The 27,748-nt window shown below is 40.0% G+C and overlaps 2 protein-coding genes across 2 annotated transcripts; both read right to left on the reverse strand.

Annotated features, from left to right (window-relative positions):
• Window positions 1-1,115: 1,115 nt before the first annotated feature.
• LOC140946959 (uncharacterized) lies at window positions 1,116-3,218 on the reverse strand. Its single transcript, XM_073396046.1, has one exon. It carries the CDS (start codon window positions 3,209-3,211, stop codon window positions 1,454-1,456), a length of 1,758 nt encoding a protein of 585 aa, XP_073252147.1. The 5' UTR covers window positions 3,212-3,218; the 3' UTR covers window positions 1,116-1,453.
• A 3,519-nt stretch (window positions 3,219-6,737) lies between these two features.
• Window positions 6,738-27,665, reverse strand: LOC140946974 (protein unc-45 homolog B-like). Its single transcript, XM_073396065.1, has 34 exons — window positions 27,528-27,665; window positions 26,303-26,494; window positions 25,478-25,514; window positions 25,187-25,308; window positions 24,611-24,664; window positions 24,120-24,209; window positions 23,515-23,578; window positions 23,134-23,237; window positions 22,641-22,697; window positions 22,175-22,292; window positions 21,748-21,808; window positions 21,209-21,303; window positions 20,498-20,630; window positions 19,888-19,941; window positions 19,411-19,480; window positions 19,013-19,105; window positions 17,917-17,985; window positions 17,300-17,365; window positions 16,775-16,869; window positions 16,289-16,376; window positions 15,988-16,041; window positions 14,926-15,066; window positions 14,737-14,781; window positions 13,637-13,707; window positions 13,120-13,186; window positions 11,915-12,028; window positions 10,863-10,913; window positions 10,361-10,425; window positions 9,622-9,739; window positions 9,108-9,199; window positions 8,453-8,516; window positions 7,970-8,034; window positions 7,467-7,521; window positions 6,738-7,228 (listed from the first exon to the last, which is right to left on the reverse strand). Exons 1-34 carry the CDS (start codon window positions 27,534-27,536, stop codon window positions 7,082-7,084), a joined length of 2,820 nt encoding a protein of 939 aa, XP_073252166.1. The 5' UTR covers window positions 27,537-27,665; the 3' UTR covers window positions 6,738-7,081.
• Window positions 27,666-27,748: the final 83 nt, after the last annotated feature.

The raw sequence follows: 27,748 nt of genomic DNA on the forward strand, positions 1-27,748 counted from the left end.
TATCGAAAATTCTATGGATGCGCCGGAATCGAACGCGTCTTAGAGCGGTCTTGTTTTAGTCTCTTTAGAGACGAATTTCGCGCCTTTCTTTACGGTAATCGGTGGACGCTCCCATACGTTGGTTAATATAAATGAGTGCAAAGGAGAGTGTTGGGGATTGAATATTGTATCACGTAAAAGTTCTGCCAAAGAGGTTTTATTTAAATGGTAACACCACAGTAGGCGAGGATCCACACCAGTTTCCACCATTTTACGAAAATCGGTCAGAAATTTAGACTACGAGTAGTCCCCCATTTTTCCTCAGAAATAGTAGAGCAAGAGAAACGCGAGCGCGCGTGAAAACGCTCGCGTTTCGCTCGCTCTACAATCCCTGAGGAAAAATGGGGGACTACTCGTAGTCTATCAGAAATTCCATAATAAATATATTTTTTAATATGAAAAAGAAAAAAACGTTCCAAGTAGAAATCTTGCCAATATCCTGTCTGAATGACTCAGAAACCCAGGGGAAGGGACCTTTCGGAATTTAAAATCCAAAAAATTTTCGGGGGTGAGCATGCTCTTGGACCCCGCTAGAAACTTGCGTCTTCGGCGCTCGTTTAGGAAATCTGTCAGTATTTAACCTAGATTCGCTCCTACTTAGGATTTCATCCACAGGTCTCAGATACCCGGTCTACAAACTATGCTCTTACTTGGCATGCCCACCAATGAAGGGCGTTTGCTCTTCTAATTTTACCCTGGTTTCAAGGCTAGCAAAAGAAGGACAACAGACAAGAAACTGAGGTAGGGCAAATCGACCGTGACCTTGAGTCTATGTCGGCTTTGGCCAACAGTTAAACCAACTAAACTGTTCAATTTAACTAAGGTTTAAGAAAATGAAAAGTAGTTACGAAAACCTAGTCTGCTACACAGCCGTTTTTAGTGTCGTCACGCAACGCTCCTCCCCACTAAGTTAGCGGGGAGGAGCGTTGCGTGACAAAACTAACAATGGCTGTGTAGCAGACTAATGAAAACCTAGAACACAGGCTTTTACAAGGAATCCAAATTAACTTTAACACGTTATGTAATTGTACTAAATTAATTTTTGCAATCAATAAAAGAACAATAAGCAGTTTTAAGAAAAAAACAAATTTAAACCAGGTAAACCTAAACAGCTTTTAAACATGTTTAAGTCAGATTTGGTGTGGATGGGGTTTTAGTCTCTGAGGGAAAGTGTGCCAGAGAAAAAGACCGCACGTTTTCTCAATTCAGGAAAAGGTGCAGCTAGCCCAGAATGGCAAAAAGTTGATGACAGAGAGATCTGAAAACTAACTTTAAAAATCCAAAGATGGATGAATGTTTTCCCTTCTCTGACAGTGTACATACCCATATGCAAGGATAATTTATTGAAATTACTTTCTGCTGAACTTGGTAATGTACCCCCCTCCCCTGCCCCGGCAAATAAAACGATACATATTTAATATGGCGACAAGACCTTGTAGAGTTCTTTGGATCCCTTTCCAACTCTAAGAAAGCCTTTCTTTAAAAAATTAAGTTGCTTCCTGCTAAAATGGTACTTCTGTCTGTCCAAGATCTCTTTCTCAAGAAAGTTGAATAGGTTATCCACTTCAACACTGGCTAAAGAAAAACACCAAACAAATTCACAAATCTGTGCTTCAGTAAGGTTTGAAAGATTAGATGTTGAGATGGAGGAGTAGAGAAACTGAAAGAGTTCCTTGCTTGTCTTTTGTGCATTAATAAATCCTCGCATAACCATTAACTTTTCTGAATTTGACACCTTCTGTACATCACATTTAAGCACTTGTTGTTCTGCTAAAACAAACAACTTGCTTTCTGATATGCCTGCTTTTGCAAGACTCCAGGTCACTTGACACAACGCACCGATATCAAATTCACTTGCATTTCTCAAACAAAGCTCTACTTCAATCTTCTCTATGAAGCTGACATTTACATCTTCTTTTTGGGCAAATGTAAAGGAGTACAGAAATAAAACAAGTTCATGAGTCCTTAATCGATCCATGCCACGACTTAAAATCTCCTTCTCAGACAGGTCAAAAACTTTAGCATTCTTCATCTTCGCCTTTGCAAATGACCATACAGTTTCTACAAGTTCTCCACTTAGGAATGTTTTTAAACCTCTTGAAACAAGTGCACTGTCAAATAAATAGTAAAGCTGCTTAGTTCCTTTGCCTGCCCTGGAGAATGCCCAGAGAATCTTTACAATGTCAGCATTATTGAAGTCAAGTGCACCTCTTCGTATTATTTCACCTTGGACCAAGTTGAACAAGTCGTCGTCAAAAATTCCTTTCTTTGCAAAAGACCACACAATATCAGCAATAACACGATTGCTGACCATTAAGTTCCTTGAAACAACTTCTTTGAGAAAATGATCAAAAAGTTCTTTGTTACCACTGTTCGTCTTGGCATATGATAACAATATACCAGAAATGCTCTGATCTTCAAGGTGATTGTTACTAAGGTTTCCACCTAAAATGACATCTTGGAACCTTGAAAATATCTCTGGTGCTTTAACTTGCAGGTTTGCACAGCCATTTACAATTTGGCAGATCTCTGCATAGTTGAAGCTTGACACATTTTGCTGCAAAATCTCTTGCTTGCACACAAGATGCAGTCGGTGATCTCTCTCTTCTATTTTCCCCAATGCCCACATCACATTAGCTAAATGCCTGGACTCACACCTGCTCATCACATTGGCAATGTCATTCAGCAAATCAATATACGTACTGCTTTTACCATGCTTGGCAAGCTCTTTTTCATGTTCAAGGATTTGTTGTTGAGATCTATCTTTTCCAATGATTTTGGCAATGTTGAAAAGGAAGGCAACTTTGTTTACATTATTGACAGACTTCTTGACACTCTTATACAATTGAAGTTGACCTTCAACTGTCATTGTCAACATAATTTTTCTGTTAAGCTTGATTTCTGCATCAGTTGGATTACATGTATCATCCTCAAAAGCAAGAATAGAGGAGATCCGAGAGTATTTTTGTGGCACAGCTTTTATCTGGTGGTACATACAACTGTTTTCTCCTGAACATGCCATGGCACTGTAAACACTCCTTGCAGTTTTGAACAGTGGCACAGGGGGGACTGGAGCAACAAGACAGACAGCTTTTAACACTTGTGTTCTTGTCGATGCAAGCAATGGATGAACTCCTGTCTTGTAGCATCCTATAGTCAATGCTTTATTCATTTTCTCTCACCTGAAATAGGGAAATTACCATAATGATTTATGGTTAAATGCTGCTCAGTGCTAATGTGTTAATCAAAGTCATTAAGGAGAAATTGATATGTTGAAACCTGACTACCCCTCTGAGCAGACTACAGCCTTTCAATAACTTCCTTTTCAATGACTTCAATGAGAGTGGTTCTTATTGAGTTTGCACAAACCAGCAAGCCCCAGTTGTTTAAAAGGTGGACAGCGCTATCCACTGGATAACGCAAAGGATTCGTTAATACTCAACCACTGGATAGCAATATATCCGGTGGAAAGCGCTATCCAGAGTTTATACAACCGGCGCCTGATCAATAGTATGTATGAGCTTGCTGCATGCACAAGAAATGGTGGAATGGAAATATGACCCCATTTTTGCCTGGCAGATGGAAACTCATGACCATTACTAGAAGCACATAACCTTTCTGCCAATACTCCTAGTACGCTAAAAACTGCTTAAGGGGTATTTTATGTTCAAGCATTTAAGACTCAACTTTATTCGGGCCTCGTTAGTTAATCGAGAAATACCGTAAGCTAAATATGCTTCCTTTTTTTCAAGTAGGAATTACGTAATCAACAACAAATTCTGGACAAGGATCAATCGAAATTAACATAATATTACAGCGCAGCAGCTAAAAAAAGGCAAACTAGACTGAATCAGTCATTTTTAACTACTTTCGTCGTGCATTAATGGATCCCCTAACTGGTTTCAAAATTTCAAGCTACGTTTTTAACAAGTGAATAAAGGCTTTAACAAGTGATCAAAGGCTTAATATTTTACAGCTATTACATAAGCTTCAGCTCGACCATCATATTTACCAGTATTTACTCGTTAAATTCCTCGTTCTCTGGATTACGAGGACAGCTTATTCTACTTCTATGGATACACTCATAATTCATCATGAAAAGGGCAATGGCATACCTGACAAGACTAAAAAGTTGAAACAATAAGAATGGAGATATATTTTCAGCCAATGTTTTGACGCGAACTCTTCTGCTTTCCGGCCATCTTGATTTCCGCGATAGCTTGGTGACGAGTCTTGTACCCAGTCCCTCCGCATTTCACCCCATTTCACCCCAGTTCCCCGCATAGTGCATTCTCTTTGCAATTCCGTCTTTGAGATTAAACTGAACGCATTTTCCATAGTACGATAGCTTACGATGTTTAGTAAGTTTATGATAAAAGTTACTTTCCAGTTTCCCAAATATTTTGTGAAAACAATTGATGAGCCGCACTTCACAAATCTAATCGTTTAAACCGCGAAGGTTTAATGTACAGTAATTTACCCTTAGAAAACGGCAAGAGTAATATAAGTTCGCTTATTATTACAAAGGTTAAAGATTCTGAAAAGTTGGTGTCTAAGGACAAGAACAACTGTCCGCAAAACTGTAGGTTCCTTGTATTAAAATTGCGAGCTACCAAGGAAAAGAAATAATTTATTGTTCAACAATTATCTTGCTTTAAAAATATACGCAAGCGCAAGTTGCCCCCCCTGGTGGGAGCAAGCTCTCCGGGGCGCTCTGGTGGCGGAGCGAGAAAAAGAAGGAGAGCTCGCAACTACGTCTCTCGAATGTGAATGTCTGCATCGAAAAAAGTCGATGCGAACTGCTGATTGGCGGAGATGTCATTAGTAATGACGTCATTACCCTTGGCACGTGTTTTGCAATGTTTGCTTACATTCGCGCTTGTTCCCGCTTTGCGCTGATTTGCGGAAATCTAACCGTTCAGTCGACGGGGAGCCACAGGGGAATTGGAGGTGGAATTCAAGTCCAAGAGACGTAGTTTCAAACTCTCCTTTCTTTTACCTCCCCCCCCCGCCAGAGCGCCCAGGAGAGCTTGCTCGCAGGCTACCCGTGGTGGTTTCTTGATGTTGAAGACACTGAACCACACCCACACCATAACATTAACACGAATTGGGGTTGCGGTTAACTGACCACCTACCCCTCCCCTAAGTCAGAATTGTGCCCTAAGAGAGAAGCAAGTGTTAATGCTGACTCAGGGGAGGGGTAGGTGGTCAGTTACCCAGAGAACCAACTATGGCTCGTAACACCAAAAAACACCCCACCATCGTTAGGCGATGGAGAAATAATAAAGTAACTTATGTTCCACATGGGATAAAGTTATCGAGCTTTGGATTGGCTAAATACAATAAATTATTCGCAATTTGAAAGCACCAGCTTGATGTGTTTTCCAAGGGAGGATTACCCCAGTCGTTAGCGCGCTTGAATGAAGAGCGGGATGCTGCAGTTCGATTTCCGGGGCCAGACCAATATTAACGGTCTTAAAAATAACTAAGAAACGAAGGTCTTTGCCCCGCAAACGGCTAGACCTTCCCGCGACTCGAATGACCGAGTAAAATGGAGGTCCCGTCTCCATTAGGAGACGTAAATATAGTGTCGTCAATTGGTGCTTTCGAGCTAAATACATTGACACTCAGTGCTTTTTTTGCTATGCTATGGATAGTCCCTGACAATTGTTACCCATTGCTTCACCCAGCGCACATTTAGTGGCAACAATTCTAGCGTTTTTCACGTTTTAATGTTTGCATTTTTCATAAACTTTTACCCTTGAAACGTCCATTTGAAACTTCCATTTCTCAAAGTAAGTTAAAAAGAATGCTTTAGTTCAAATAATTATCAGCGCACCCCAAAGCCCCCACAAGATCCAGCCAACTTCTGCTGTACTTGTCTTCTAAAAATGCAGGGAAGGATTAGAAGCTGATTTGAGACCCAAGTAAAGGCATTCACGAGCGGCTTTGCTAATACTAAGGAATTAACCGCTGGCTATTAGGAACGCACCCTGGCAACAGAGCAGTTTCTTTCACTTGCTCGATTTTCGCGTACTTGGGAAAGACTGCATGAATCGATTGAGACCTTTGTTGAGCATGCGCTGCATGTTGCTAGGATACAATTTTGAAGCCAGGTCTAAAAGCCGTGGGCTGTGTATTGCGGCGTAGAAGCCATTGAATTAACCAGAGTCTCGATTCTTACGGCTGCGCCTGGCCATCATGTGTCATGCGCCGAATAGTTAAGAGTTCTGGGGTCGAGGGCGCATGCGCATTACGTTGGAGAAGCGCTTATGCATGATAAGGATAATATGACCACCTCCCAGTTGGTTTAATAGCTCAATTGGTCCGGCACAGCGCTACAGGTTTGATAATCGGTATTTCATCGGCTCAGTTATATTCATCGGTTTATCAACAAACGGATTCTCGCAATGAAAAAGCCATTTCGACGAGAGAAAGCAAGGTTGACTAGTCCAGAAGTTCGGGCTGCGGCGACTTCAAAGGCTTTCTCCTCCTCATCAACAAGAAAACAAGAGGAGGCTGTGCTCGAAGAGTTTTATCTCGGGGGGGAGGGGGTACTCCCTATGATGGCCTATATGGGGAGGCTCCGCCCGAAAGAGGTATATTTTTAGGCTTGAGGTATATGAAAGGGTAGGGATTTTACTTGTTGAAGTATATAAAAGGGTAGGGAAATCTGTCATAAAAGGGTTAATGAATAATGAATTTTATGGCTTTATAAAGCTGCGAAAACGTTCTATTTTTGTGATTGATTTCTATTTAAAAGACAGTGCATTACAGTAGTTGAAAGGGATGCAAAGTTCTAAACAAGGTATGTGAAAGGGGTACCATTTGTCACTAGAAGGTATACGAAAGGGGTACCTTTCTCGAGAAAAATGGTATATAAAAGGGTAGGGGGTTGGATCTCGGGGCGGCGCCCTACCGTATAAAAATTTGTTAAGCACCTCCCCGGGAGTTTAACGAACGGACTCTGGAGGCCAGATGGGCCTTATTGCTTTAGCGAACTTGTCAGAAACCGATGATATAGTGTTTCTCTGGTATCGATTCAATTTTGTTCGTCATTTCGCTTAATAAGATTCATTTCTACAGCAGCTTGCAACGCCCTTTCTGCGCATTCTCGAGCCTTGGACATCTCAGGATCAGTGTCTTTGGAGAATACCATCAGAACTTCGAGGATTTCGCTTTCAATGATCTGAAATGAAACAGTCAGAATGGGCATTAAATTCGCCAGCTAGTTAGTCTAATGAGTCAGTCATTTAACTATACAGTCAGTAGTCATTCATTCACTCCGTCGGTCGTTCAACGGTCGGTTGTACAGTCGGCCGGTCGCTCGCTCGTTCGGGTCGGTCGGTCGGTTGTTCGCTTGGTCGGTCGATTGGTAGGTGAGTCGGTCAATCACTCAGTATGCTGCTGGAATATACTTTTCCTACCTTAGTGGCGATTTCCTTGTTTGAAGCGATCATGTTGGCGGCAATATGTGCTCCCCTGTAGATTACAGAAAAAAAGGATAATCAAGAAAAAAATTAAAGCTCGCGAGTATCAACAAAGGACGCTGAGAGAATAAGTACCATTTCCCAAATACAAAACTAAACAGCTGTAGCCTACATTTCCAAACAACTTAAATATACTTGAAAATATAGTACTATTTAATCACGGGCCCTTAAAAACTAAACCAAGATAATAATTACTCTAATTACTTAAAACACACACGAAAAATTAAATGAACTAACACGATCTCCATGATTGGTTTTAGCCAAACCAGCTTATTGGTGAGGAGACTAGCTAAATAGCCTAGATCGTAGACGTTGTTTTGGCTCGTCACTCACTCCTTGTTGCGTGACAAGCGAAGACAATGCCTGCGAAGGAGTCTAACGGTTTGGCATGTCAATTTTGAAAACCACATTACCAACCAAAGACGCTAGCATAACGTTACCTGTGTCTCAACTCTTTTTTGTCAGACACCAGCAACTGCTTTTGTATATCCATGTACGACGAAACCTATAAAGAAAAAAAAAACGTAACTCCTAAGATTAATAAATACTTGGGTGCTACATGAGCTGTCCCCCTACTGAGCCTCAAATTCCATAGCAACCTGCCACCATTCGCTCGTCGTGTAAAGCCATATTTTCCCCCCTCTAATGCGGTGGAACTCTGTTCATGTATTTCAGTTTATTCTTTTGCTTGGGAACACTTGCGCGTGTAATACCATACGCAATATATAACCCTGGTCACTTTCACAATTCACTATTTTGCGCGTCCCGCGTATGCGGCCATTCTCGTCACCAGAGCCTCTGGTCTCACGGCCGCGCGAGGCCCTGTTTCATGCGTAATAATCAAGAGGGGTCGAGAACGCACGCACACGCTTTGTGGTGGAGAAGCGCTTGTAGGAAGGGTATAATATGTTTGATAATAGTACCTTAATAATTTGATTACAAACTTTCTCACTGGACGAGAGGACCGCTAATGCACCCGAGGCTGCCCTATAAGTTAAGACAGACACAGGAAATAATCAAACGAAAACAAGTTGACATGGAATGATGACAAAACAAATGACTAAACCATCAATGGACGACTTGCCTAGGTGTAGCAGTACCTTTCCCCCCCCGCGGCGAAAACGTGGGGTGGGAGAGGGGACAGGGTACTCGGCTCAATTTATTTCTCGTTTCTTAAACCCCATACAAACGGACACAACATTGTTGGCCAACAACTCCCAACATCGTTGGATGTTACATGTTGTGTCCCTTTGCGCACCCTGTTGCATGCTGTTGCGTGTTATTGGGAGTTGTTGCGCAAAGTTTGAAACCGGTCAAACTTTTAGGTACGTACAAACGGACGCAACAACGCCCTCAAGTGGCAAATATCTAGATGCAAATTTTCAGACTGATCTCCATACAACTGATAAAAGAATTCGTTCATTAACATCACTTGACAAAAGTTGACTGCATATATTTTTTGGCGATCATTTCAAAAATTCTCATAACCTTTTCTTGACTACGTATTGATTTTATTAGGAGAAAACTGATGTTGGCCAGTCTTGAGAATTGAAGGATTAAAGAGAAACTAAATCTCACCGTGCCAGCTGAAAGTCGTCCTCTCCGGAAAGCAGCGTCATCAGCTTCACTCTCTCGGTTGGAGTGTCCTCTTTTTCAAACATTTTAAACACCTGTAGTTAAGAAACAAGGTCCCAGTTGTTCAAAAGCTGGATAGCGCTATCCACCAGATAAATCTCTATCCAATGGATAGCGCAATAGGTTTCCCTAATATTTATCCAATGGATAGTGATTTATCCGGTGGACAGCGCTATCCAGCTTTTGAACTGGGGTATTGGAGTTAAAGAGAAACGCGGTCTCGGATGAAAACCTGCAACACGAGTGTTCTGGTTTGGCATAGATTTGTCTTAAAATAATTTTCAAAACAGAGAAACAAACGTGGCATTGAGAGCAGGCAGGTGCTGAGGAAATGTCTAAAATGGAGAACATGGGATAGGAACAGAACAGTCTACGAGGAACGCAAACGTCACGCAAAGAAGGGAGTCAGCATTTACCTTAGATATTTTAATAAGTTTGAAGTTTTTAAATTTCTTACCTCTTCACACATAACCATGTTACACATACACTCAGTAGCAGCTCTTTTTATCAGGTCATGGTCCTCGAACATCAGGCTTTCGATCAAAGGAAAACCTTTCTCCTTCACAATATGCCGTCTATAAAACGCGGAAAAGAAACAGTCAATTCGCTCTATACAATTGCAAGGCGGAAGGCGGAAGGGGTGGTGGCGAAACTCGCCCGAAACGCAACAAATATGCGCTTTGTCGAACAAGTACCTGCATTCTAGACCAACACAAAAATACAAATGTTTTGCAGTTTTTCAAAACTAGTGCTTATCACCACGTTCTTGTCGGAAAGTCGTTTAAGAAAGAGGGCGATTTTCGCATGACCTTGAAAAATAGTTTCGGTAAGTGTTCGTTATTTGTTTTATCAGCCAATGGATGAAAAAATCAGAACATGGACTCTTCGTTTTCCAGCCAAAAATAAACAAATAAGGAGAGGGCATTGTTCGATTGGCCAATTGTGTTGCAGTATGACGTCAAAGCAAAGTATCGATTGAATTCTAGAAAGTTCTGGGGCACGAAGTTTCTTCAGCCGAACGTTCGCTTAACCAATCAAAAGCCACGCCCGTTTGTATCCGTAAGATTAACCAATCAAATCGCTCTCTTTCCGTTCGTTTATTGTTTGTGTTTTGATTGCGCGTTTTAGTTTCCATGTCATACGAAAATAGCTCTATGTTTAGAAAGAACAAAACAAACTTAGCTTAAACCTCATACCTAACTTCATCGTTCATCTGGGCCAAGTTTGTAAGCGCCATCAGGGATTCGAACTGTTGTAGACCCTAAAAATGCAGGACAATAAATCAACATACAACGAACCAAAAGAACACCAAACATGTCAGTGTGAAAATAAAACAGCACCCTCTAGGTTGTCAGTATCGAGGTCAGTTGTGTGCCTTTCCATCAAATATGGCTAAGATGACTATATATCGCTGGTATTGCTTCGGTGGGAAATTTCGTCTGGCTCCGTGCTCTGAAAAATGATTGTTAAAACCACCAAAAGAAACTTAAACCTTCATGACTGGCAGGAAAAGGCGAGCAGGTGCATGATTTTTCGCGCGCTAGTTCCCGTTGAATCAGTCAGTCGACAAACTAAGAAAAACTAGTGATGGTTTTTATCGCGAAAAACACTCGTGAATGAGTAGTTGCCGACTTTTAAAGGAAGGGAACCTTCCAGTCAAGTTGTTACGCTTGTAGTTAAGTTGTTACAAGGCCTTACCGTTTTTGAGGGATGAAGTAACTTGAGCAGAGGACGAATTAGGCCAAATGACTGTCAACAGAGGAAAAGCGAAATTTATGATCGTTTCACTATATACCTCAGTAATTTAATCAAGCAAGCCTAACGCAAAATTAAGTCATAAGTTGTCTTAAACCCAGTTTTAACAGTTTTGTCGATGACTTTATGCTGCGAAAGCAAGTAACCATTTCTTTCCTACAATATCATTAATTTTATTATTGCGCTTTACAACGTGGTTCTAACGTTTCATTGTCCGTTCAAACCCTTAAATGTCATAAAATATAATAATAATAATAATAAATTAATAATAATAATAATAATAAAAACAAATAAAGAAATATATAAAAGACATATTTTATGGGCGGTAGTAATAATAAATGACAAAATTAATGGAATCGTCGAACATATCAAGCCCAGACTTCTCACAGTCCTCTACGCTTTGATGTAACTACTGAACATGGCCGATTTCTTGACTTCCTGTGGTGAGCGAAAGCTGGAAAGACAGCAAACTTCCCGTCAGGACCAGGGTGGGAGTCACCTCCAACCCCTGTCCCCATAGGTGAATTGTTCTCTTCAAGGAGTCCATAATCTGGAGCGAGCAACTCCCTTACTAGGCTTATTTCACGGCGTTTTCACTTAGCGGGGTATTTTTTATACACCTCGGTTTATTTCTTCCCGGAAAGTGGAAGCTCTGTTCCCTTCGTGAGTACATTCGAAGTATAAGAATATAAAATCAAAATCGCAATCTCAAGAAATCCGCAATCAAACTCGATTATTGCACAGTAAAATAGGGGACTGTGACCAGCCTGGACCAAACTAATCACAAAATTTTAACAAAATAGCCCCATGATACCCTCCCCCCCCAACCCCAATCCGGTTTTTTTGTGTAGCTGGTTAGAATAGCCGGATCATTATACGTTTCTAAGAAACTGCCCAGCCAACAATTTACTTCTCACTTAGGGAAAAATGTTGGCTTAGGGGAGGGGTAGGTGGGCAGTTTCCCAGAAACGTATAATGGATTCTACTAGCCTCACCCTCTGTCCAGGGAATGCCACTTCAGGATTCATGGTAATGGCAACCTTAGCCACCGCCTGAGAGGCAAAATCTGCTCCCTTCTCTGTGTTTTGAGCGGCCAGAGACACAAGTGCCTAATAACAGAAAATAATGATAATGACGATGACAACGATACCCACTTGGAACAGATTAAAACCAGTCACCCTAAAAACACAACGAGCGAGATTGGTTGACAATTTCTCAGTTTAGAAGCGATGTGCGATATTTAGAAGTGAGCAAATAATAAGTGTACAAAGAAAGAAAGACATGTTTATGAATAAAAATGGCTTGAAAACACCTATTTTAGTGTAGATGTCATAGCAAACGATGAAAGAGATCAACTTGGGCAAGTGGTACAAATTGCCTTTTGCCTGAACTGTTAAAAGCTGCTTTGCTGCGGCCCTCACGAAGAAGACCTCAAAGAAATATCGTAATCATTTACTTCACACCACTTCACAAATTCAACCAAAACTTGACTAATCCCACTTTGGGTAGCCTGTGCCCCCAGATAATCCTTTATCTTTGCGTGTCTACGAGACTCTCGTTCACTCAGGATTGACCGGAGGGGAAGCCGCTTACAAATTAGTTCCCGTGTAACGAGAACCGGAAACCGCATTAGACGTGCCTCTGGCATTTAGGGTATAGATTGGCTCTGGGAGTACTACTTCAGATACCACCGCGGTCAAACGTCTAAATCGTTATTTTTGTTTTTTATTGCTGGGATTTCATTTACCAGTTAGAGAAAAATGGGCAAAGATGTATAAATCAGTTAGTCAACATAACTATCTTTCCATTTTTCTCAAAATTTTGAGCTTTTTTCACTGAAAACGCTTCGCGCCAAAAGGGAATCATGTTCAAAAATGGCGCCGATAATAACGTCAGCATCGGTTTTCAATCACTTAGAACTTTTTTAGTAAACTTTTAAAAAGTTTAGTAAACTAACAGGATGTTGGTAATACCCTAAACTTGCGACAGTGAAAGTAGCAACCTTAACTTTGAAGTATTTCGCTTAACTTTTGCAAATTTCACTCGTTTGACCGCTGTGAAACTTCAGATAGCCTTTCTCTCCCTACCCCACCCCTCGTTGTTTTTCCTGCTCACATATCTTCACGCCGTCCCCACTATCTGAATACCTGGGACAGGCCAGACTTTAGCAGTATACTTCACAAACATACGGCTTTCTAACCTTGACTCCACCTTGCTGTACTGTCATTCCTCGGTGTTCCTGTTCTTTTGTGATTCCCATGAAAACTCTAAACAAGGAAACGAAACGTGAGTTTAATGCGGAGTTGGGGGTAGAGTATATAAAGTCTAACCTGTCCTTCCGGACAGCTCTCTATTACGGACAGTTCGTTTGGTCACAGAAATGCCAAAAATCATACATTCCCTACCTCTATAATACGGACACCTCTGTAAAGCGGACACTTAGTTCTGTCCCTTTCGTGCCCGTATTAAAGAGGTTTGACTGTGACTACATTGTCAAAAAGTGAAAAGCTTTGTTTCACAAACGTGAAAAACAGATTTATTCAATGAATTTTGCCTAAAATTTCACTTTGACCTAATTAAACAATGTAACGTTCCACTAGCTTCAAATACAGAGACCAAAAATTTGCAGCAATGTGTCTGTTTAGACTGGGTATTCTCATTTCGAACATGATATGGCGAGTATAACACATCGTTTAATAGTTATCTGGAGTTGTTACCTTGAAATCATCTCTCTGCTGTTATCACTCTCAGTGTTTGACAGGTTGACAAGCGCAGATATGAGGCCTTCCTGTTCACACAAAGAGAAAAAATTATTGGGTAAAACAAGTTACACCTGTTTTAGGCTTTGTCTACACGATATCAGATAGCTCTTACGCCGGCACGAAAACCATATCGGATGGCGCTTCTGTTCACACAGCAGAAGAATGGTGGTCTCGGAGCGGTTTCTATATTAAACATTACCAAGCTGCGCCGCACCGATCATGAAACTGGATCGTTACCATATCGGATACCGGGTTGCTGCGCGACTCTTCGTGATAGTGTGAACAAGTGTTAATACCAGGCCGGAGGATTTTTCGTGTCTATATGAAAAGCCATTCAGTATAGTGTAGACGTACGCCTAACTAGTTTAAAACGACACAGAAAAATCAGATCAAACAAATAACGGAAAAAAAATTCCGATAAACTGCGTGGCGCTTTAGAAAGTAAGTAAGGGAATGTTGAACAACAACAAAAAAAGAAAAATAATGAAAAGTGCCGTGTTCTGGTCTGAGATTTTCTCCAAACGTTTCGGGCCTTGCCCTTCATCAGTGGAGTTACAAAGTACGTAGGAAACGTTGCAATGTTTGCATATGCCATGCTCACGCGTCAACCAAGGGGAAACGGAGTTTAATCCGCGCGGATGACTGGTGCGAAGCTGATAAATAAGGCGCATCTCCAGGCGCTTCCGTTGCACGTTTTCCCCGCAGAGCACAATTCCGGGAACTAGAGCGTCGTGGATAGAGTGGCAAGTTGTGCTAAAATGTTCCGCGACAGGGAAACCAGGGAAGTTCTTCTCTATGCTTCGAAGATCCTCGCCAAAACGTTGTCTTAGTGTACGCCCTGTTTAATGTAGATGGAAGGGCAACGGCGACAGGAGATGCAATAAACAAAGCCAGACGTTTGGCAAGAAAACGCCTTCTTGGTGACAAAAGAACGCTGAGGGCCATAGACGTTGGTGTCTCTGGAAAAGTGCTGGCAGGTGCGACAGCGAGCGTGTAAACATGGAGATGTACCCGCGAGTAAAATCTGGTTAGCTAAAATTTCAGTGCTAACTTACTTCAACAAGTTTTTTGATTCTTTTTTTCACATACTCTTCTCCGTCCTGGAAAAAAAAAACGAGAAAAAAAAGAAGGTAAATGCACCACTTCTGTAAATGTGTCCTAATGATCTAGCGAAGGCAGCCGACATTACTAACACAACGTTCGCAAGACTTTAATACTAACTCTTAGATTTTTGCATTAATCACCTTTTCAGAGAATTTCGGCAGTTTAACTTGAGCAAATTCTCCAAGTTGCTTCATTTCGTCAGGGATATCTGGTTTATCAAATGTGTTCGTTAAGTTGACCAGTGTCTGGCACACCCCATACAACAGAGTAGCATCTTTGGCCTGGCGAACAAAAACAAAAGAAAGGTAATTTGCTCTATAAGTAAAGTTATGGTAGTACAGACACTAAATAGAGAGCTTTAGATTCTGAGACGGGGACGACTACGAGTACAAGATTTTCTCAATACTGAGTACTCTTCACACGTGAACCAGCGTCATTTTGGCGGGAAAACGTGGTAGCCGTCGTTATTCTACTACGCAAGTTTTAGGGAGAATGTCGTAATGGCGGGAAAAAAGTATCAAATGTAAGAAGTTTTATCATTTTGCTATCGGGAGAGGGCTTAACCTCCTTCAGTATAAATAACCGAACTAAATTTTTTGGTGAAAAAAAGTAAAATGAAGATTTCCGGGGTATCATTTTTTTTAAACACGCACAATAACTTTAAGTTAAATCTCGTACTTGTTCTTTGGCGTCCTCAAATCTAAAGTTCTCTACTATCAAAGGAAGGCAAACATTCTCCTTAACAGGAGCCCCCCCCTCTTCCCACCCCCCGGGAAAAACAACTATGAATACAATCCAAAGCAGAGTGTTCAAGTTCCCTCCAATGCCTTTCCTTGACTTCATAAAAGTTTCCATAAGAGCCTAGCTACATATTTAATTCGTAAGAGTTGCCCACCTGCTCAGACGAAGCGTACATTGGTAAACTTTTAAATCAGTTTATTGCATGGCTGGCCTCGCGAGAGGGCAAGATAAAGCGAATCCTGTGTTCTGATTGGCTATCCGAGCGGCTACCCGATCGGGCATGATGGGCCCTTGTCCGCTCGGGATTTCCCGCTTTGTCCCCTTAAAAAAGATTGTGATTTGGTCACGTAAAAAATCCTTAAATAACTAAGCCCGTTCTTTCAAGATGACTGCATAACGCACCCAATTTTTTTTCTGTTATTATGGGCCTAGAAAAAATGCAGGAAAAAATAAATAAGCACCTTTGCCAACTCCAAAAGTGCTCTCAGTGCTTCTCGATCTTCGATAAAAGTTTCCTAAAAAGGCAATTTATAAAAACAGTTATAATTTGTCACTTAGCAATGGTTTTTACATTTACTTCTGGAACAACAGCAAGTGGTTCGATGTGAGCCATGGGATGAATGGAACGTCTTTAGGATGATGCATTCGAAAATATATGGGAGTGCAGAAATGGTATTTCATGCACATATATACATGTATTCTTTGCCTGTAGATTTAATGTTCATTTTTCTTACTTGATACAAATTATTTATTCCTCAGTACCTTAACGTCAGCGTCCATAGTTAGGAAAGACAACCCCTCCGCTGCCCACTTTCGCAGCTCCATCTCCTTCTTTGATTTGTTCAAAAAACTACAGAGAATAAATATATGAATAATTCAATATGACCTTTACTAAAGACTGTCAGCATCGATAAACACCAGTTTCTTTTATTCTATTCTGTATTCGGATGTGAGGCGTGACTCCCTGTGCCATGGTAGAAAGCCGTAGGTATTGAATATTAAGGAGAATCAGCAACCACTTCGGTGACGCCAGGGAAAAGGTCACTTAAAAAGTTACTTCACGTCCTTCGTACTTGTCGGTATTACTCTACCTCGGACAAATTATCGAATATTGGTCGTTTCCCTCGCCGCCCTTATCGCTCAAGCTTCCTATTTTGTGTTGATCTTGGAAATAAATTACGACGTCATCTTCAAGGCCAATAGTATGCAGAAGATGATCGTTCTTTCAGAATAACACCACGCTCTCACCTTCGCACTGATTTGTACAACTTGAGAGTGGCCCCCTCAGCAAAGGTCTGGTCATTGACTGTCCCTCCCCCTGTGGTGCCTAACTTGCATAGACCCTAAAATAGCACACATTATCATTGAAATTATTAATTGTTTCTAAAGTTTTGATTGGTCTAGAGATCATTACGTCAGTGCAGATAACTGTCTACTGAAAACGGTCTTGAGCAATAGGTTGTTCACCACTTGGGCAAATGGTAAGCGCAATTCAAGACATCATTCCGGAATCGCGTTTACTATTTGTACAAGTCAGTTCCATTTACCAAAAAACGGCCGCGAAGGCCTGATACAAAGATAGCTTTGAAGAAATGGAACACGAATTTCCCTTTGAAACAATTCGTCCGGAAAATCAGAACTTCCTTTTCAGATGTTCCCGAAATTTTCACTGGAACGACACAAAAGGCCGTGTTCCATTAACTCTCTACCAGGTTTTTACGGAAACTTTTTGTAAATGGTAAAAAACCTAAATTTACAATAAAATGTTCTTACCACTAATGCTCGAACTCTTATACTATCATCCTTCAGATGGTACAAGTCTTTTAGAACAGGAAGGGCCTACCAACAAAAGAAAAAGTTAGTCATACTTGCAAAATAATAATCATATCTTCGCAATAATTACGATAGTGCCATAAACATGACAACATTTCTTTCAGAAACACAAGTCTACTGACGCATCTTAGTGTAAGGAATAACACGCGTGACGAACCCCTAAGAACGTCTGCGTGGGAGGCTCCGTATGCAACGAAAAAGGGCAGTTAAATCAAATATACGTGAATTTTCGCTTTTTAAAACTGCATTTTCGCTTTGAGAAACTTAACGTCGTGGTGGTGCAGAGAAAAACAAAGAAATGTATCAAAGAGTATGTTGCACGTGCAGAGTTGTTGCTCGTTGAAAGTGTGATGCACGTGCAGAGTTGTTGTTTTGCTCATGAAGCCATTTGTTGTTTTGACGCTTTGTTGGAGGCTTCCAAATATGCTTTACTGGGGAAAACCAGTTATAAGTGTTCTTATCAATCCATCGATACTACTCAATAATCTAATGTTTTAGTTACCCTTAAACATTCGGGCAAAACTGTTCTTAGACTCATCCTGCTTTTTTCGTTTTACCTGTGTGTTTAGCACTGTACTTAGATTCTTGTCAGAGGCTCCTAAAGCTAACGTCTCAGATGCAACAATCTATGAAAAAGTGGAATAAAGTCAAAATTCCTTTGAGGCATACATGTTATAATATACAGGCTACTAAACAACATGCATTTATGACCAGGTTAGAAAATTAGCCAAAAGAGCGTGATAACCACATTTCCACTTAATGGAAGAGCGAAACTTCCGTGTTGTTCGATGTGTACTGAAATCTTTGTTAAAATTAATTGCAGTTTTTACTTCCCCAATCCAAAAACTGGTGGCAACACAGTACTGACTGGTACTAGACAATTGTCGCTAATATGCAATACCTGAATCCAAGTTTTTGTTTTACTTATTCCCAAGATTTTTACATTTCTTTCCGAGGCTACGTTGACACGGCGCTGGAGGAATTTTCGAGCGGGTTGAAAAATTTGACCAGACACTTTCGCACGGGACCATTCAATATTTTCGCACTGCTCACACAAAACTTTGAACGACTAGAAGTCTAAACTTTCGTTTGTCAAAAGGACAACACGTTGCTTCATTTTGCAAAACGAGCACTAGCCTGACCCTAGAGCTTAAGGTAGACGGTGCGAAACTTAGCTCGAACTTTACTTCTGCTGGTCTTTAACCCTTTCACTGCCAGAGTGTTTGAGGGGGTTTCGTAAGGTGACTCTAACTTTTGAGTCTATGGACGAAATACTATGATGTAACCATTCAGCTGAAAGCTCTCTGCCTGTACTTTCACATGATGCCATTTGTTTCTCAAAATTTTAGAAAATGAAACTGATTTGGAATTTTGGTCGAAATTTGCCTTTGGCCAAATTTGGCAGTGAAAGGGTTAAAAGGGTCACAGACTTTTCTTGCCTGTATTGAAACTCGCCATAAAATCCCCGCGCGAGATAGAAAGATCGTTTTCATAACGGAAAACTCTTTGTTTTTACAGTAAACAGATGACCGTGATAAGCAAAAGACATTTCACAAACATTTCTTTCTCTACAACTGTAACTGCGCCTCGTAAAGCAGTTTGAAAGTATAAAATAATTATTTAACGATGGCTTAAAAACAACATTTAATAAACCTGTGACAACCGGTCTGTTCTTGTCGCAAGTGCAAGGATTTTTCCCAGGAATTCCTCTTTGCCAAGAAGGGACGAAGCTGCCTCTTGTATTCCCTATCAATAACACGAACATAAATTTAAGTGTATGATAAACTTTAAGGCATTATAGTAGCATGCAAAACGCACCAACTGTCGGCAATGTTTTTTCCTTTTCTACTGGAGAGGAGACCTTCATTTCTACGAGGTCATCCGAAACGAAGCGAAGGTCGAGCCGTCCGAAGCGCGAATGGCAGTAACTTTATTTCTCATTTATTTTAAGACCCGACTAAGCTACCCTGGCTGAGGTATAAAGGACAGAATAATCGTAAACTAAGGATTAAGAGAGATTAAACACATAGGCTAAAACAAAATTAAAATACCTGAAACAAGCAACACAAAGCTGTCGCTCCCTTGATGTGAACTTCTGAACTACTTTGTGTCAGGTACTGACTAAAAGAAAGGTAAGAAAGAAAGAAAGTAATTTGTAAACTTGACAGTAATAAAAAATATTATTAGACGAAAGGATTTAAAGCCAATAGCGCATTTAGATACCATAAAATTTACAATATCGTTAAAATGACTGTAAGATGGGTGAACGAAAAAAGGCCCTCAGTGACTCTTGCTCTTTCATAAACACAATTCCGAGCACCCCATCAATAAGAGACTGCAAAATAGTCGGTTTTTTCCCCAAATCAGTTAAGCGTAGCCTAAGAATAGTGTAAGAGTCTCACGCTCTCTGTTTTCAGCCTCACTCCAGACCTTTTGTTTGACTGTTTGCTCGTACTTCAATACGCAAAAATTAGGACTGTCTTGCAGTCTACATTAATAATGAAGTGATTATCAATTTTACTCTTTACCTGATAGCCGCTTGTCCATCCTCCATCAATGGTTCTTTCTCCTTTTGGTGCCATCTATAAGGAGAAAACAAAAGCAGGTAACTTAACATTACCAATTTCGGACTATCAGGTGTCGTCTTCGGAATTCAAGCCTGCAAGTAAGCGCTCCACTTTTTGAAAAACAAAAACAAAAACAAAAAAACCCGACTGTTTTGTAGTCTGGGTCACAAGCGAGTGGCAAGGGAAGCAAGGAGCAATATGGGACCTAGGACTCTTGATATTCCCAAACCGAGTGGTTGCTCACGGGTTGTCAGGATTCAAACCCAGAGCACATAAGTGATAACATTATTGACAGGGGACTGTTCTAATTGTTGCTTCCCTCACAACCCTCCCTCAGATTTCTCAGCAACATGACAAGCTTCGAGAAGTGTAAGCTTTAGATGCCAGTGATAGACTTTATTTCTCTTTTTAATTTTGCCGGCAATGTACACGTACTAAAAACATTATTAAGGTCGGTAACCTTAGATCTGAAGCATTGTTGATATTGCCACCAATAATCCTGCTCAAAGGTGTCATACAAACAATAACAAGCCTATCACCAGCTACGCAATATGGTTAAGATCAAACTAACCCAAAGGAGTCTACCATTTTTGCCAAGGTAACAGATATGTGCATTCTTGTGTTGTTTGATACCGCAAGAAATTCATTGTCCTGTGATTTCACACCAGCTGTGGCAGCAGCGACAACCATCAGCTTACGAACTCCTGTGTAGAGAAAAGAAAAGAAAAGAAAACGGCTGAACATTGTTTCACTAACAAATCCACAGGTCTAGTTCCCTATGCAATGCAGGATAAACCACAACAAAAGCAATGCACTATAGTTTTTTTTGCCCCCAGAGTGGATAATGTTAGCCTGAATTAATTCAGCCGTCCCCTCAAGTTGCTGCTCCCAAGAGAGTACAGATGCCTTTCTCTGAAGTTTGCGACTCAAAGAAGTGGCTAAAATTCACGCTAGGATAATGGAGTCTTGTTAGGTTGTTCTAACTTTTAAGTCTCTGAACGAAATCCTATAGGGTAACTGTTGTTGTCGTGTAACCATTCGAATATAAGCTACTGAGCAGTAGTTTCAAAAGGTACTATTAATTTTATTTAGTGTGAAGTTCCAAAGTTGGAATCTATGTTTGAATCTGTGGTGTGAACATTCAACTGAAACCTGTTTGCCAGTACTTTCACCTGGAAATATTTGCATTCCAGCATTAAACAAAATAAAAGTTTGGGAATTTTGATCATGAATTTTGACTTTTGACATGGGAGTAAAAGGTTAAAGGCCCACAACAGCTCACCTCCAAGTTTCACAAAGAGTTCTACAGCAAGTTTGTTTTTGGGAATAACTTTGATGAGAACATCAATGACAGCATCTCGACCCTCCACACCAACCCTGGAGCAAAAATAATAAAAATAGCAACAATTAATTTGAACAATACTGTGACAATGACAATGATAATGGCTACCGGTATATACAATCATGAAAAATCCATGTGACCTACTATAAGTACACTTTACATTGACTTCATGTATAAACAGCTACATGCATACAGTCTTCATCCTCAAAATTAAAAACAAATGGATATTGAAGATGAAGACGGGACACGAGGTGAAAAAGGATATTGGTGCATCTTAAATTCTGTAGTTAATTGGAATATTGGTTTTATCCAACAGAATAAACCATTATAGCAGAGCTCCACGCGCACAAGTGGAACCCCGCCCATACCTAAGAAAATTTACTAATCTAACCATTCAAGAAATTTTGGTAATCATGTGACCGTACGCCAATCCATCCGCAACACAGGTAAACCAATGTGAAATTTATTCAAGAACTCACTTTTCACTCATAACAGCATCCAGAATCAACATTATGAGACCTTGAACTTCCTCTTTATTCTCTGAAAGAAAGAAAAACAATTAAAATAAAGGTCCAACTTAAACATAATAATATTTATTATTTATCTGAATAATGTTAGACTCAGATGGAACTATAATATTATTATAGTTTTTTTGCAGTGCTCCCACCAATGTGACCGGGTTCAAGTCCTGGCATCAACGGCAAATGTGGGTTGAGTTTGTTGTCGATTTTCTCCTTTTGCTCGGAGAGGTTTTTCACTGGGTTCTTAGGTTTTCTCCTCCCCTCAAAAACTAACATTTCCAAATTCCTACTTGACCAGGAATGGTATATGAAGGACCACTATATGGACGTGCTACCAATAAATTGTTATTTGTTTGTTTATTTATTCACTCACTGACAGGATTACCTAGTTCTTTTGGTGGTTCTTGGTTTTTGTTGTCTTTTTTATCTGGAGGTTTTGGAATGAGTGAATCTAGAGCTTGCTGTGGAACCAACACAGCAGCCATTGCCAGTTCTGTCACAGGCTGAGAAAAACAAAACAAAAAACAATGATTAGATAAGACAAAGTTAACTCCCCGCTAATCTTCTCATTTATTGGACTTACTTTCAAACAGTTTTTGTGTGCCACAAGAATCAATGGTACATGTATGATCACCCAAAATTAATTCTCATAATAATATTATTAACTTTAGTACCAGAAACTTATGAGTTTCTGATAGTACTTAATTCTTCCCTCTACTTATGAAAGAAATATATGGGAAAGGAAAGGAGAATTTGTACTTCAAAACTGGGGACTAACTAAGGTAATGGTCAGTTCAAGAGCAGGGGAAACATGTATTCCATCAGGTAGCTCACACACGATTGGTACTTACAGATTCAATAAGGGTTAACAGTCTTGGTAGTGTAACTTCTTTAAGCACTGAAAAAGACTGAGAAGAGAGAAAAGGTTCCCGCAATTAACTTAAATACTTGGCTACGCTGAGCAATAATTGTGTGAAACCTTCTTGAAAACTAAAAGCAATTTCACCGTGACAGTCCCACAAATAAAAGACAATGTAGTAGTATAGTATTATTACAATGCTATATATAACTTGAATGGAGTTTGATTACAGACAACAATCACAATAAAGTAAAACAACAACATTACTCCAAGTTTAAGCAGCTTACGTTCTATAGTCTCATTTGCAGCCAAGTTCAGAGTGCTGTCAAACAACAGGGGAAGCACTGCGTGACAACACTATGTTGCGATGGAGACTAAATGGTTAGTTGCAACTGATTAGGGATTCTGCCTTCATTGCAGTAAGATCAGTAGTAAGATCTTACGATCACAAACCCAAAGGAACAAATATAACTGTTACTACCTACCCTCAATTTTGAGTTTGTACACAGGCCTTTCAGAACTTTCAACATCGACACTTTCTGTTCATTTGATCCACTATTCAAAAGTGAAATAACTCTGGGTAATTCACCTGTCACGAAAGGGGATGCAAAAACTCTATCATTGCCAAAAATTGTACAAAGAAAACAATATGTGAAAATGCGGAGATGAAAGTTCTTAGGTCCCCATCCCATTCTCTCTTACTTGCCCAGTAAGAGAGAGCCCTAGGAATGAGATTGTATTCACTCCTGGGTATAAAAGGATAATATAATTGCAGTTTAGTTCATTTAAGTTTAAATGAAAATACATGTATCTTGTGCATGCTAAGCCTAACTGGCTAGAAAATTATAACATTTTGTACATCAGACCTCCTCGGAATATTCTCTGTGCTCCTGGCTCATCATTGGCCAAAATAACAAGATTCTTTACCGCCTGAAAAATAAATGTTAAATATTCACATTAACAAGAATAAATTATGGCAGCACTCCATTGCATTTTCTGTTTAAGAACTCACCACAATAATTATCACATCTTAATGTTTAGATATCAGTTTACTAATTCATCCTCAAGGCTAAAACTCTTTTCCTTGCCACTGAAGGGCAATTTACCTCTGGGAAGACTCCCCCTTCCTCTCCCCTCCCAATGGAAAGGAGGAATTCCCCAAGCTATGCTGTGTGAAACTGGCACTCTTGGTACCTTTTAATCTACTAAATTGTAGCCTAGGCTTCTTTCCTTTTCCTTTAAATTTCCAAAAAAGTCTGCTGCAAAACAGTGCAATAATTTAAGTACAGTTCATGGTACATGTTACAGGTCAAATTTGATTTCATGTCAAAAGTTTTTTTAAAAAAATAGGTTGCTTCATAATTCTCATTGTCTTCTAGGGCTAAGAGACAAAGAAAATTGAGATTCAACCTAGATCAAATCAAGATTACCCTGAGATCAAATTTGACCAGTAATAAAAATATTATTGTACCTGTGCTTTTCTCTCTTCACTGTCTTCATTACTATAAATGGCAGTAAACATCTCATCCACAAGACCATCAGTGGTGCGAACACGGTCACCCTGTTAATACAGAAGAATGAATAATCAAAAAACATTTACAGTCTTGGCTTGGATTTGAACTATGCAAACAGCAATATATTGTCAGTGACACTTTTTGACTGCAATCATTAGGCACAATATGTAATGGTTCTTTGGCAAATGCAAAAATTATTCCATGTGTTACTGTGTAGTTTTCACTTTTTTTAATTTTGAATTTGAGGACAATATATTTCCAAGCACAAGCCCCCAGGGGCTTGTGTTTGGAGGGGCAATTTATCAGAGGGTTTTTTGTTTTATGAGTTTGGGGGGCTTATATTTAAAGGGGCTTATTTTCGGAATTTTAAGGTATCTGGATACGTGTGGAAAGAGCCTTATAGTCATGATCAGATGTTCATCATATCTGGTCTATTAGTAAGCGATACCTTTGCCTGGAGTCGAGAAGTAAGCCTTTTCAGCATCTCTTGAACAGCAGTATTCTACAAAAATAAATAAATAATAAAAAATTATCGACTAATGCCAGGAGAAAAAATCAAGTACAGTATAGGTACAAATCAGTATTTTATTAACAAAGTTATGTGTAGATGTTCACTATAATACTTTTTTCCATTTTTCACACTACAGGAATAATAAAATCAATGCTGTACTCAACCTCCTCAAGGCCTTAAGTGAAGCTGTTTTCCTTTTACCACTCTCAATACAAGACCAGACTAAATTCTGCATTCAGAGACCTTTTCTCTCAGCATTATTATTCAAAAGAACCATTCTTGGTATAAGTGAGGAATATGTATTTTTTTGTAACCATCTGACAAGCATGAACAAAGTTCATTTTAAGCTGTTTGACAAAGTTAAAAGGCCACTGAAGTTAAAAGGCACAGACTGCTATAATCCATATGATCACCATAACAACAGCATGCTATAGCTATAAGGTGTCTAACTAGAGTACAGGTATGTTACAGTTTTTGCTGGTGCTGTACGTTCATGTGTGACTGAATAAATACCTTTGGTTCAATTTGAAGCAGTGTTCTTGCATCTCGGAATGCTCCTTCAAGTTTACCAAGCTTCTCCTGTGCTTGACATTTTCTAAACAATGCTTTTGGGTCATTTGGTAAATGCTTCAATGCTAGAAAACAAGTAAAAAGAACCGCAAAAATAAATTCAACAGTGGGACATGCCTATCCCCAAAAATGCATATGCCCTTTTCAAAGATGTGCAACATCTTAGAATCATTATAGAATATTTTATTAGATTATTCAATGAATATTAATTAAAATACAAGGGTTGGTTCTTACATTCAGTGGCATCATCTACAGCCTTATCATACTTTTCCTGTGAAGTATAAATAATTTTTTTTGCAAAGTTAGAATACATGACTGAAATAACATCTACACAAATAGTTTTTTAATTTGCATTAAAAAAGGTGAAACATTGATATTCACTAACAAAATTAATCAAGTCTTGACGTTGTTTCTGCCAGCAAAAAGTGCCCATTGTTTCCAGTTTCTTCAGGACCCAGAAGAAATTGAATGAAAATATGCTTAAGGATTAATTTGCCCACCTTGGGCCTTATTTTTGCTCTTGGAGGAAGACTAGGAATCATAGTTTTTGCATAAAAATCATTACACTCATGGGTACACTGGGTTTTACAATGTTAGGGCACTTAGCTTCATTTAGGTCTTTAGAGAGCACAGCTGTGATGCTTATGCAAACTTTAAAGGGCAATACAAAATTGGCAAGTAGACTAAACAGCGGAGGAGGACAGGGTCTGGGAGATGGGGGGTAACAGGGGGATAGAAGGCAGGAAAGGGAAATGCGGGAGGCAGGAGTTCTATAAGAGTGGGAAGTAGGAGAAATACATGTGGGAGGAAATTATGCAACAATACATATTATTTCACAATCAAATAAGGGAGGAAGCTAAGATAAAGGGGCAGGAGCGGGCATACAAGGTACAGGAAGCAGGAGGCTTGGACCTCCCTGTTCCCCTGCCCCTTTTGCCCTCCCCCCCCCCCCCCCCCCCACCCCTATAATCATTATCATTTGGCTGCAGAGCAGTCAACCAAAATAGTGTTTTGACTCTAAATAGTGTTTCAGGGCAAAACATATTTCCCAGCACTTACTAGCTTCAAATAACAAGCAGCTCGATTCTTTAAAATCACTCCTCTTTCCTTCAGCTTTTCTGTATCCTTCTCATCTTGAGAAAATAGTTTTAGTGCTTGCGTATAACAAGCAGCTGCTAAGTCATACTTTCCATCTTTAAAATGCGCATTTCCCTCTGATTTAAGGTCAGCGGCACCTTTCTGGTCCTCGTCCTGATCAGTTAAGACGATAAAAATTAGAGATGAACCTGTCCCTCTTTTCTAGAGAGAGTTTACTAAATCTCAAACACCAATCTTCATTAGTTTAATCCTTGCACATCACTCCACAACACAGACACTTTTGCATTTTGAACAGTTCCCTTGGTCCTAGAGACACCAAACCTCATAGATTCCCTACCCCCATAATACAAACACCTCTTGGTCCCAAGGATGGACACCAAACTTCTTAAAATCCCTATCTCTGTCCATAATATAGACACCTCTGAACTATGGACAGTCCTCTGGGTCCCAAGGACACCAAACTTCACACTTACCCTCAACCTCAATGACAGATATAAAATACATGTACTGTACCAGAATAAGAACAGACATGTTTGGGAGTTCTGTTGCTCCACACAACTGCCCTCATAGGCAATTTGCATTGCCGCAGATTTCTTCCACCATGTTCATTCAAGATGGTAGCCTCTTAAACTTAGGGATTGATCTTCACATTCATACAGAAAAATAGGAGAATGTGAATAACCTAGAATTTGAAGCCCACTCATGCGAGTATCCCCCCCCCCCCCCCACTCCCTTCGCTGCACTATATTTCTTGACCCCAAACATGGCTGCCATGGTGACACGGGCAAACCAGCAATAAAAGCTGGCCTGACAAGTCTAGGTATTTCATATAGCTCCAATCCTAAACAGAATGAATTGGAAGTGAAGACTTAAAGGCGTCATATCTTTGATATGGTAGCTAAAGTGGCGGGGGGGGGGGGGGGGGCAGAGGAGAGCAGTTGGTCTTACTATTCTATTAAAGATTGTCCACCTTGAGCAAATCAAGGTGTTAGGCTTGATTATTTCTAGAATCAATTACAGTTCCAGAGTGCTTATCATTCACACTTATAAGAAACAGGACTGGAAATTTACTTTCTAATTAATAAAGAAGCATTGATCTGCACGTGAAGGTTGTTGCATGCTGCACAAATCTGTTCTACTGTCACAGCAGGTGAAAGTTAAATAATACAAGAGAATTTAACCATACCTTCTCCATCTATCTTTTAGTGTATGTGTTACGTTTCTGCAGCCTCATCTCTTGGACAAATCCACTTTTCTTGACTCAAATGAACCTTTAAACTCATTGATCGGCGGAATAAATACTGTGAAGACTGATAACTCTATTGAGCCGCCAAATCTTGCGTACAGCGGCCTACTTGTTTTATTATGCGCAAAATGTTTGTTTACATCAAATCATAATGGCCGTCC

Source organism: Porites lutea, chromosome 8 (genome assembly GCF_958299795.1).
Source record: "Porites lutea chromosome 8, jaPorLute2.1, whole genome shotgun sequence".
Taxonomy (NCBI): domain Eukaryota; kingdom Metazoa; phylum Cnidaria; class Anthozoa; order Scleractinia; family Poritidae; genus Porites; species Porites lutea.